This window comes from Grampus griseus (assembly GCF_964374135.1).
Source record: "Grampus griseus genome assembly, chromosome: 2".
In the NCBI taxonomy this organism is placed as follows: Eukaryota; Metazoa; Chordata; class Mammalia; order Artiodactyla; family Delphinidae; genus Grampus; species Grampus griseus.
In genome coordinates, this window is record NC_139018.1 from 171,524,565 (window position 1) to 171,537,012 (window position 12,448).

The following is a 12,448-nucleotide window of genomic DNA, read 5'->3' on the forward strand; positions in this document are numbered from 1 at the left end:
AGTCTAACATCACGTGTATCCCTGACAATCAGGATCCTCAGAGTGGAAGAAAAGTAGAGACTAGAGTGAAGGAAGTTAAGGAAGAGCCTTACAGTCCCATATTTAAATTGGACCTTCCAGTATGAGCTCGTTAGATATTTTAATCCTCATATATGTGTATATATGTATCTGTATACATCTACAGATACATATATTGCGACACGTGTGTGTGTGTGTGTGTGTGTATACGGTTTTTTTTTTAGCTGTGTCTGCTAAAAATGCCTAAAGACCGTGAACGACCCAGGAATCATGAGCACCCCTGGAGCCCAGATTGTGGTCCCAAAATATTGCCCACTAAGACAGACAAACAAAAACAGGGTTTCTATGAGGACAGCTGATTCCAGGTCCGGGACAGGAATTCACAGACACACCGGGCACAGCTTGTTACACTTTGCTCACGTCCACTGGATGTGAGAGCCAACAAGAGTTCCACAGGCCAAAAATGAACAGTTTGCACTTGAACAAGGACCATGGCTGCAAGGCTGTGGTGTGCATGGATGAAAACATTTTTTTTTTTTTTCGGTACGCGGGCCTCTCACTGTTGCGGCCTCTCCCGTTGCGCGGCACAGGCTCCGGATGCGCAGGCTCAGCGGCCATGGCCCACGGGCCCAGCCGCTCCGTGGCATGTGGGATCTTCCCGGACCGGGACTCGAACCCGCGTCCCCTGCATCGGCAGGCGGACTCTCAACCACTGCGCCACCAGGGAAGTCCGAAAACATATTATTTTAAAGAGCAAAATTTCTGACACTTGTCTCCACATTCAGAGTTTCCCCCTGAACTGGTCTGGGGTGCAGCCTGAGCACTGCAATGTTTAAACATTCCCTAGGTGAGTCTAAAAACCAGACAAGTTTGCCAGCAGCTGGTATAGATGATACCAACCTGTGAGCAAGCTAATTCTCAGAGAAAAGCTTGAGGTGTGAGTGATTTCTCTCGGAAGAGGGCAATGCACTGAGTGAACACCTCGGGAGGCCTGACCAGCACCTCTGCGAGAGCTCATTCTGCATCAGGAACGTTAAGCCTTTGCCTGACATCTAAGTGTCAAATGTCTTCCCCATTTCGGTGATTCCCGCTTCCATTTTAAAGCGTACACAAGAGCACACCCCATGACTCAATAATTCCACCCCTAGTCTGTAACCAACAGAAAGGAATATGTGTGTTCACGTGGTCACAGCAGCACTACGGGTGGCAGCCCTAGCCTGGGAGCGACACGAACATCCATCCACAGCAGAACGGACGCCTGAACTTGGCAGTCACACCCTGGATCTGTCACCAGTGTCACGACACGAATGAAGCTCGTGAACAAGATGCTGAGCGTTAAGAACCAGAGAGTAAAGAGTGTGTACTGTAAACCCTCTTTCCTTTGAACAATGCACACTAACAGGCAAAGGGAATCTATGCTGTCAGTCAGGACCCTGTCCTGAGGGGCTAGTGCCTGGGACATGCCCACTGTGTTCTGTTTCTTGCTTTGAAAATCTGTCACACTGTACAGTTATACGTGCGCTTATCTATAGGATAGCCTTCAGTAAAGGCTTCTTGAAATGGATTTTTTTAAGAGTGTGTTAAGTGTTTGGGGAAGAAGAAGGTTCCTGTTTCCTCGGCCCCATGGGCAAGAGCAGAGGAGGGTCCGCATCCCTGAACGCATTCCTCAACGGATACAGACTCAGCAGCCCATACAGGGCAGGGACGCGGCTTTCGGGACCAGACCACCAGGAGGCCCTCAGTGGAAGCTTGCTGAGTTAGCGGCTGTACCTTCGTACGTGCACCTGACTGTCAAAAACGTTAGTGACATGAGTAAGGCAAGAAAGCATGAGCAGGGGCTCGCCTGGTGGCGCAGTGGTTGGGAGTCCGCCTGCCGATGCAGGGGATGCGGGTTCGTGCCCCGGTCTGGGAAGATCCCACGTGCCGCGGAGCGGCTGGGCCCGTGAGCCATGGCCGCTAAGCCTGCGCGTCCGGAGCCTGTGCTCCGCAACGGGAGAGGCCACAATGGTGAGAGGCCCGTGTACGGTGGGGGGGGGGGGGGGGCTAACAACATAGCTTCTGGAGTCTGAGTGCCTGGGTGCAAATCCTGACTCTGCTACTTACTAGTGTGTGACCTAGAGCAAAAGGTACTTAAGTTCTCAACGTCTCTGTGCTATAAACTGGGTGACAAGGATGACGACGATGATGGTAACAATCCTAATGAAACTGAGGTTTAAAGGAAATAATCCACATGAAGGGCCACGTACAGTGCCCGCCACACGTGTGCGTGTGCATTAATGCGCTCCATATAGAGAGTTTAAAATTATCTATTATTTTTATCCTCTTCTAATAAAGAGTACACAATTTGTAGAGTACCAACAGGTTAAATAGGCATCTTTCACAAGGCCTGAAGACTGAAATACTTACAGCTCTGAAAAACCAACTGTGTACGTAAACATCTGCAGAACAGCCACTTGTACACTGCAGGTGTACACCATGTCACCAATCTCTGCTCTGTGCTGTGCTCTGAGAAACCAAGAGGCCAAGACCCCCTCCAGTTCACTACCTGGTCTGAGGTGTGCCTTTCATTGGGCCCACTTTACCCTTAAGAACTATTCTGAGTCCGGAGGAATTGTTAACAGGTACACAGAGACACGCATTAAATGCAAAGGCTCTTTATGACGTACCGGTAAACTACAACCACAGTTACCATTTCATTCAACTCAGGTTTATTCTGTTGTGATACATGAACCAATACTGCCCCAAGAGAACCTTCTCCGGCACCATACTTCATAGAAGGTTTTAAGCTAATGTTCTAAGTTTGAAGATAGAAAAAAATGAATTAATGTACAGTATAAAAAATCTCACATCTGCCGTTAAACCCAGTTAAAATTAATAGTTTTTCAGAAAAGCCTAAGGAAACGGGGAGGGTTCAGAGTTAACTCTGACCAGATAGAGACCAAGTTGCCTCTACTGTTTTCTTTGACAGTTAAAGCCCTGCAACAATGTGATAAACCCAAGCTTCCAAGCTGGCAGACTGGAAGAATGATGCCTTTTCTTAGCCTAGCACAGTGTTGTTTTTTTTGGGTTTTTTTAATGCCACGATTTATTTCTGGACTCTCTATTCTATTCCACTGGTCTATATGTCTGTTTTTATACCAATACCACATCTTTTTTTTTGGCCACACTGCACGGCATGCGGGATCTTAGTTCCCTGACCAGGGATCGATCCCACGCCCCCTGCAGTGGAAGCGTGGAGCCTTAACCACTGGACCGCCAGGGAAGCCCCCAGCACAGTGTTTTTAAAGAATTCTGAAACTGACTGACATGAGGTGAGGCCCGCCAGCCCCGCTTAGCCCTGGAAAGCATCACTCCTTAAGGCCTGAGCCAGGGGTGGGAAACCACACTGCACAGGGTTACAGAACAAAGCTGTCGGTGTGTCTAACGTGTGACGCTGGGGCTTTCTCGACCTTCTGTTTGCTCATCTGTAAAACACTGATGATTATTATCTGCACCAAAGGCTGACGCGAGAAGCACTTAACACCATGTAAGCACGCACATGTGTACCATTCAGAATCTCTGATGCAGACGCGATGGGCTGATCTGTGGCCCCCTCAAGTCCTGTGTTGAAGCCCTCAGAGTGACACTGTGTTTGGAGACAGGACCTTCAAAGAGGTGATGAAGTTACAATGAAGCCAGAGGGTGTGCCCTCTCTCTCCTGTGCTACGCTTTCTACCCCAGTGCACCTGAATTCTTAACTGAGAAGGACAGCAACCTTCTTCAATAAATTTTTCCCAAACACCAAGTACAAAAATAACAGAGGTGCACACGCAGAGCCCAGAAAAGGCGTTTAAGCCAGGCTGGAGGGGATGGTGGGTTAAAATTTAGTCCTGGGGAGCTTCCCGGAGGAGGTGACACATGTGAATGGAGTCACATGGACAGAAAGTCATCTCCTCCCTCAACAAGCATTAATTCATAAGGCTGAGAGGAGGGTGGCTGGAGAGAGAAAGGGTAAGGACTGCCCAGGCCAAGATGTTTAAAAACACAAAGGTGGGCTTAAACACACAAGTCAGGAGAGCAAAAAAAGAAAAGGTCTTAATAAAGATCACAGTGAAAGGGACATGGTCTTCCCAGCTCTTCTATCTTTCCCCCAAAGAAGTCCTATCATGATGAAAATTCCCAGCAGGCATCACCACTTCCTGGGTTAACAGCCCCTCCAGATAACCAACCCGGGATTACGTCTGTTGATTCTTTTGCAGGGTCCTTCAGAAAGACAACTACCTCAGAGGCAGCTGATTTTTCTCTTTTAAAATATTCTGTAATAACCTCAATGGGAAAAGAATTTGGAAAAGAATGGATACTTCTATGGGTATAACTGAATCACTTTGTGGTACAACTGTAATGAACACATCATGGTTAATCAACTATACTCCAGTATAAAAAAAAAATTAAAATAATAAAATAAAATTTATCTGAGATACTTTAGTCTAACCTGAAGAACAACAACAACAACAACAAAAAAAACGATAAAGGTTTGACACCCAGAGCGCAGTAAATTGAAGAGATTAAGAAGTCAGAGAGACTTAAATAAAAGAAATGAAAAAAAGTCTCTCTGGCTGCTGATGGGAGTCTCTGCTCCCAGGAAGCTGATGACAGGACCCTTCAAGAGCAACTTTATCATCTGGGTGAAGAGCTGCTCCATGAGAGAGAGTTTCTGCTGGGAAGTCTCTTTAATAAAAAGTACAAAATTGGTACCATTCCTCCCAGAAGCTTTCAGCAGATTACATGCTGTGCAGGAAAAAAAAAATGAAGGAAAAGAAATAAAATGAGCGATCATTTTAAAGAAACAGCAATCGAAATCTATGGGAACCCTAGGCAAGAGGGCCAAACACACCAGGTTCTGTTAAGCCACACAGAAAACGTCAACACATAACACACACAGATGCCTTTCCCAGTTCAACTAAGCAGGCAATTCCCCGTTGAGGCCATCGACTGCATTGGGACTGGTTCCGTATGAGGCTTACGCACTCTCTGGACATTCACATGAGCAGTTAACAGTCACTGTGCGCTGAGTACTGGCTCGGTGCTAAGCCCTCGACAGGAAGCAGTGCACTCGGCGGTACACCCATGCCCCCAAGCGGGTACTTAGGTTTCCATCTAACGATGAGGCACTTGAGGCCCAGAACGGTTTCGTAGCTTCTCTAAAGTAACACAGCGCTAAGTAAACCTGGACAATCTAAACCCAGTCTACTCAACTCCAGGTCCCACTTGTAAGCGCTGGACTACGTCTGCCTCTCAGGGTTGGATCTGAGCATCTCCAGAACCTGGCTGGACTGACAGAAAACTTTGAGACTGCTGGATGTCTGGCTCCAGCCTATGAAGTTTTCCCCGTCAGAAAGCTTTTGGTACCTCAACTCCTGAAAGCATTTTTTAAAGGCAACTTACTGTCTCAGAGGAATGAAAGGGCTACGTTTATAAGACGCAACTCTCCCAAGCAGAAGTGGAGCCTGTTTCCTATGCTTAGAATAGGCACACAACTACCACTCTTAGCTTCAAAGCTTAATTCTTTCTCATCGTTGGAGAAACTAAACAAAGCAACGATCATGAAGGGAAGCTTCATACAGTACCATTCTCTGTCCATGCGGATAAGCTGTTCCCTGGGTTCCATCTTGATACTAGTACATAAAACCTCAGGGAATTCCCTGGCGGTCCAGGGCTTAGGACTCAGTGCTTTCACTGCCGAGGCCCGGGTTCCATTCCTGGTTGGGGAACTAAGATCCCACAAGCCACACAGCCAAGAAAAAACAAAAACAAATAAATAAAACCTGAGGATTACAGTTAAAAGTTTATAAGTAAAAGACTACGGGAATCCTTATACTACAGCTAAGGTGATCATGCCAAATACTTTAATATATATTAAAACACATAACGTTATGTACACTACTGATAAATGAGCCCCAGTGGAGGATGGGATTCTGAAGGCATCCTGGGACCCTCAGAGTCCAGAAGTCGGGGAGTTTTACTCCTTCCCTGGGTCTACCACACTCCAGAGGCCTGCGGAGGTGGGATTTCCAAATTCACTTCCACCAAACTCCCCAAGAAGCACTCTTGCTCTTCCTGAAGCGACTTCTTTGGGAAAACATTAAGAATGACCTTGCTTTTCCAGCACCTAATATTACACCGGAAAGAGCTTTTTCAGGAAGCAAGTGGCTATCTTTTCTTCTTCAATAAAAGCCAAGGCTTCAAAGAGATAAAGCAACTGAACTGAAATAGCTACACCACTCTCCCTACTTATAAATATTACATAGAGAATCCTCTTCAAAGCTGAGAAGTACAAAGTTCCTCTAGTGAAAGCAACCTTTTTTCAAGCCCATGAGAAAGAGCCCTGAGGGGCAGAAACCCGTAGGCACAGCCGAGCCAGGCCTCCTGCTTCCATCCTCTTCCCCCCATCCCCTTCCTCTGACGCAGCTGTGCCCCCAGTGACCATAATGATCCCAGCAGGGCAGGGGCGGTACAGGGACACATCCAGATCTGCAACTGCCAGTCCCTCACCTGAGACACCTGCTGCCACCACGAAGCCACTACTACCGAGAGAGGCCAGCACAGACCAGGGAACTGAAATGCTAATTCGTACAAAAGCTAAACTTAAGGGCAGGTGTCTTTCTAAGGATTACCAAATGCAAATCACCTACAGCTTTTCATCCCCCTGCCTTTTGCAGAGATGTATCAATGGCACCAACACCAATCTCTGTCCCAGGTGCAAACCACGGATTCACGCTAACCTTGCTCTCTCCAGGCCTAACAAGCAATCCGTCATCTTTTAGGGTGTCCGGGACATCCCCCCTTCTTCTCCAGTGTCACATCCTGGTCTGGATCTCATCAGCTCGCAGGCCTAATCCATCATTCTTTCCTTCATCCGTCAAACATTTCGGAGCACCTACTGTGTTCCAGGCACTAGAATAAATAAGGCACACAGGAATACTGCACTGCTTTCATTCCCCCTCGGCCTCCCAGTGGGGAAGAAAGACATCTGGATTAAGAACACATCACAATCCTGTGTAACAAGTGTCATGAAGCGGGACTTCCCTGGCGGTCCGGTGGTTAAGACTCCGAGCTTCCACTGCAGGGGACACGGGTTCGATCCCTGGTCGGGGAACTAAGATGCCGCAGGCCCCACACAGTGCGACCAAAAAAAAAGAAGGGTCATGAAGCAAAGTGTGTCCAAACTTCACTGAGAAGGCTTCACACAGGCTGTGGCGTCTGAGCTGACTCTTGACAGGTAAGTAAAAGGATCTGGGGTGAAGCGGGTGGAAACGATACTTCTAAAGGCACAAAGACGAGAAGGAATGCCCTGGCTCAGAAAGGACCATCAGTTCATTATGGTTGGGATGCCAGATGCATGGAAGGAACAGGCGCTAAGGTAGGCTGCAGTCAGATTCAGAAAGGAGCAGGTCACCGCAAGGAACACGGAGCATTACCATTGGTAATGGACAACCAGAAGGTCCAAACTTCAGCCACAATCAACCTGAACAAGAGCTTGATTTCACCTCTAATGTGTTGGAATTAACTGTCAATATCTAAAAATAAGAAAATTTTATATAAAAACCTGGATTCTTGGCTTCATAGAGAAAAAAAAATCAGGCAACACTGGGCCAACGTTCCCAAGTGGTGACAACTGTTTGGATCTAAGCAGCAGGTGTATCTCATCATTCAGATGAGATACCTATTACGGAATTCACGACCATCCTCACCTGGCCCCTGAAGACAGCTGAATTTGCAATCCCCGGTTTAAAGGAGAGAGTTGCAGTAAGATGCACGTTACAGGAAAGCAACAGGGGCAGTAAAACTGGAGGCAAGAGGCAAAGTTAGTAAGACATTACAAGAGCACAGGCGGGAAGTAACAAAAGCCCGAACTAAGTGAGGACAATAAACCCAGAAAAAGGGTTGATGGTAATGAGTAATGAGAAAAGGGTAATGAGTCAAGAAACGTTTAACTTGCTCCAGGTGCAAAAACACTTAATCAGGTAATTTCCGTGGGCATTTGTTCAAGGCTGCATAGGAGACTATATTAAGAGAAAGGAAAAATGATTCAGAACTAATTTTCCATTAAAACACCAAGTGAAAAAAATTAAAAATAAAAATAAATTAAAAAAATAAAACAAACACCAAGTGGCTCTTTAGTAAACTGTGTGGTAAGTCCACCCGAAGGCCATCAATCAGCCTGGAGAACTGATGAGGTCCAGCAACCACGGTCCGGGGATTCTTAACCTGGCTCTCGTGTCCGTTTTCCAGCTGGGACAGAACAAACTCTGACTGCAAGCTTTCCGAGCTGAGCCCTCGACAAGTGCTGTTTACAAGCAGCCAAGCAGCGGGTGGGATGTAAACCACTACAACGTCTCGCACCGCCACCAGCAACTACTTCTTAAACTCATAAACCCGTCCAGCTCCTCCGAGGAGAAGGCCCTCCGGAGAACTTACACAAGCCGTTGACGTCCAGCATGTTGGAGATGCCCCGGTCACTCATGTCCACTTCCGGCTGGTTCTTCTCCCGGCTCTCCTCCACCAACTTTTTCAGAGACTTGGACATGACCTGCACCAAACGACAACAACACAGCACGTGGGCGACGGCCAGGAGGTTGCAGAGAGAGAAATGAGGAAACACCCGGCTGCACTCTCCAGTTTTCGCCTGGCCTTGGAAAGTGGGCACCCGCAAGCAGGGTCCGGGGGCAGGGAGGGGGATGGGGAGGGCAGGACAGGGAGTGGGAAGGGTCCAGCACCGTTCCCGCCGCGGAAAGAGAAGCAAACACAAGGGCAACGCCACACACATACTCACTGCGGAGGGCTGCACCTAACAGGCTGCGCGTGGGAACAACAGGCTTCTGCAGGGCTCACTCCGGCGGCGAGAGATGCACTCCACTCGGTCTGTGCAAAACGAGCCCCCGAACGAGGAACACGCCCTGTCCCGGCACTCGGCGCAGGCGCACACCGGGCCACTCTCAGCTCCTCGCCCCGCCCGCGCCAGACCGTTCCCTAATTAGGAGAACAGCTTACTAGACGTGGCTTAGCGCGAGACCTCGCCCACAAAAGAATGCGTGCCCCGAGGCCGACCAATCACGTTTGCTGTTCGGCCTCGGGACTCCGCCCCACCCGAGGTTAGCTCCCTCCCGTTGGAGATTCCGATTGGACTGGAGTCGGCGCGTGCGCACTAGGTCGGCGCAGGCTCAGTTTGTAGGTGGAAGCCAGAGTGGTGTGGGCGGAAGCCGGGAAGTTTGGGCAGCGCCTGCGAAGGGCTGGTGGTACACCAGGATGGGTCCCGGGGAAACTACAAGTAAATTTTCTCTCAGTGTGCTGCTTCTTTAATTGCGGTTCCACTTACTGGAAGTTGCTGCCCTGAGTCCCTTCCCCACAGGTTGTACCTCCCGCTATATTGTGAGCTTCTCAAAGCAAGAACTCCTTGGTGGTCTGTGTGTCCCCGACGCCCAGGTCGCAGTCACGGACCCCTGGCTCACAGGAGGGGGAATATACCACATAAATACGTGACTTCTCTGTTCTTATGATGTGACATAGCTTAGTTAGCTTTCTATTGAATGATGATTTTCTTATACAGTTTTCATTGTTCTTTTCACTAGAATTTCTGTTTTCCTTTTCTTCTTGTAACTTTTAAGCTTTTCATTACTCGCTACTGCTTGAAATCCAATGACTTCTTGAAGACTTTAGGAACCTTCTCATTTACTGCTCTTAGACTGATTCGTTCTGTCCTTCCAGCTGAGAAGTTATCTATAATTCCTTTTCATTTGGTCCCTGGGTTGAGACAGACGCTTCTTGCAGGCATCTTGCTGGAGTAACTACCCTCAAGTAACTTGCTCTAGAAGGATGTATAGGAGGCGCAAATTTTGAGTAGTTGCATGTTTTTAAATGTCCTTATTCTGCCCGCACCTTTGATAATTTGCCTGACATGGAATTCTAGGTTCAAAAGAAGTTTCTCCTAAATCTCGATGGCATAGTTCCACTGACTTCTGCTTTCATTATTGATGCCCAGAAACATATTGGTCTCCTCATCTTTGCAGGGAACTATTGTTTTCCCTTGGGAAGCATTTGTGATCTTTTTATCATTCGTCATGTTCTGAAATGTCACCATAATATCCCCGATGGGGTGTCTTTTCTCACTTAATCTGTTTAGGGCTCATTGGGTCCTTTTCAGAGGACGATTCTTTTCTCTCTTCCTCTCGGGAAATTGTTTTCTGTTTATCCTTTGAAATTTCTTTCCTGCCATTTTCTCTGATTTATCACCCTTTCTGGAAATCTTATTGGATGGCAGCCTCCTGGGCTGGTTTTCAATAGCTGGGCATTTTTGTCCCCTCATATATTTCCTTTCCTTTTTTTTGTTTGTTTGTTTGTTTGTTTTTTAACTTCATGTTCTGGGAGATTTTCTCTATTTTATCTTCCAAAGCTCTATTAAATTTTAAAAAATTATTTTGGCTATTAATGAAATATACTTCTTAAGACCTCCTTCTTGTTTAATAGCGCCCTGCTTTTTCTTCATGAATGCACACGCTTCTCAAATATCTCTGAGGATAACAATTTTTAAACCTCTCGTGTTTACTAAGTTGTTTTCTCACGTCCCTTTCTTGTTAGTTTATCTCGTTCCTTCCCGTTCAGGCTGCTGTAACTCTCCCTCTGTCTGGTTGTCCTTTTGTATTTAAGCATGAAGTCTGAGCTGATTTTTCTAGATAGCTGGTGTGGTTTCTTTCTTCCTCTGTTGTTGATGTGTATTTGTTTCCCTCCTAGGTCAGCATTAAGTTTCCCTGGGCTGTTTGTTAAGTTTCTACAGAGGTTAGAACCCAGTTTTATAATCACGAGGCTGCCTTCCCATGCTTGCAGTCACTTCTGGTTTTCCAGAAATTTGTTTTCACTCCCTTATAATCTTTCATTCTCTTCACTTTTAGCCATACATTCTTAATGAAATGTGTCCCTAAGTTCCAGATTTTTATAACCTGGAAACAGGACCAGCTTCCTGGATATGCAAACTGTGTGCAGTGACACAAAGCTCCAGCCTTAGATGGGCCCCACGGTTATTGTTCTGCTATCACCAGCTTGAAATGGTTAATAATTTTTGAATCAGGGGCCCTGCAAATTATGTAGCCATTCCTGCAAGGAAAAGTCAATATTTATCAGAGCTAAGATCCCCTCTGCAGTGTCACGGCCAAGTGCACCATGCTTACACACAGCGTGTGCTTCAATACCTCCCTCTGGCAGAATATGTACTATCCCTGCCTTTGAGCCCAGAGGGGGCCAAGCAAAGACAGAGTATGGAAAATGCCTGGTCCCCATGAGGCACTAAAGCCGAATCCTGCGTCTGTACCCCGACACCGAATTAATTCTCGGAGACAGAGTTTCGGGTGAAGTAGAAAAGAGTAGCTTTAATAGTGTGCCAGGAAAAGAGGGCTGCTGTGAGCTGCTGCCCTCAAAACTGTGTGTCCAACCTGGAGTGGATAGCGAGGAGTTTTATAGTAATGGTTCAAAGAGGGTGTGGTCAGCTCGTGGGCATTCTTCTGATTGGTTGGTGGGGAAGTAAGTGGGAGTCGGCATCATCAACCTTCTGGTTCCAACCGGTCTGGGGTCTCTGTGCTTGTGGGCAGCACACAGTTAACTTCTCCCACCTGGAAGGGGTTTCAGTATCTGCCGAACAGCCCAGAGATATTGTGATGTGCATCCCTGGGGTTGGGGGAGGGGGAGACCAGGACCCCGCCCCAAGGCTGCACTATTGTTTCTTTTGACTCTTCCTCCCTTCCCTAATTAGTAACTGTTTGAACCTGCCCATTGGAGCTCAGGGAAGGTCTTGGAGGCTGAATGAAGCCTATTTCCTGTGATGAAGAAATGGGGGCCACAGGAAGGTCTTCATGCCCAGGAGCCTCATAGGGTCCTGCTGTGTATCAGCACTCCAGACTACGACAACAGTGGGTAAATTCACGTAAATTATTACATAAATCATTCATTTAAAAAATGCCTTTGTCTCCAATAAACTACTTATGAAGAAACATATAAAGTTACCAAGTTAAAATGTGAAAAGCAGGGAGTTCCCTGGCAGCCTAGTGGTTAGGATTCCACTAGGGGAATATCCTGCTGACCAAGTGGCATGGCCAAAAAACACAGAAATTAAAAAAAAAAATTTTGAAAAGCAAATTTCTCATTAAATATCCAAAAATTATCATATCATTTTTCTTCCAATAACTTCCCCATTAAATTGATAGCCATAGAGTGACTTGAGGTCTCAATAAATTAAACGTTTTCTTCCATTAACGGTATTTTTGACTCTGTCTAATCTCTAAGTTTTTACTAAAATAACAAGAATTGCATCAGCCTTTTTTCTAGGTCATATAACAGTGACAGTCTTTTTTAATAATGTCACTAGATCTATGAAGATAGTTGGGCTGTCATATTACTAAGTTCA

The 12,448-nt window shown here is 46.7% G+C and overlaps 1 protein-coding gene across 2 annotated transcripts in view; it reads right to left on the reverse strand.

Moving 5' to 3' along the window:
* RSU1 (Ras suppressor protein 1) overlaps positions 1 to 8,956 on the reverse strand; it is a 195,484-nt gene extending 186,528 nt beyond the window's left edge. Inside the window, exons 1-2 of one of the 2 annotated variants that reach the window (XM_082648421.1) lie at positions 8,831 to 8,956; positions 8,476 to 8,587 (exon numbers count right to left, since the gene is read on the reverse strand). In XM_082648421.1, coding sequence (XP_082504547.1) covers positions 8,476 to 8,584 — 109 coding nt within the window. In that variant the 5' untranslated portion in view covers positions 8,585 to 8,587; positions 8,831 to 8,956. Of the gene's footprint in view, positions 1 to 8,475; positions 8,588 to 8,826 lie in introns of both variants that reach the window. The other variant, XM_082648422.1, reaches the window with a different exon arrangement.
* Between the last annotated feature and the right edge of the window lie 3,492 nt (positions 8,957 to 12,448).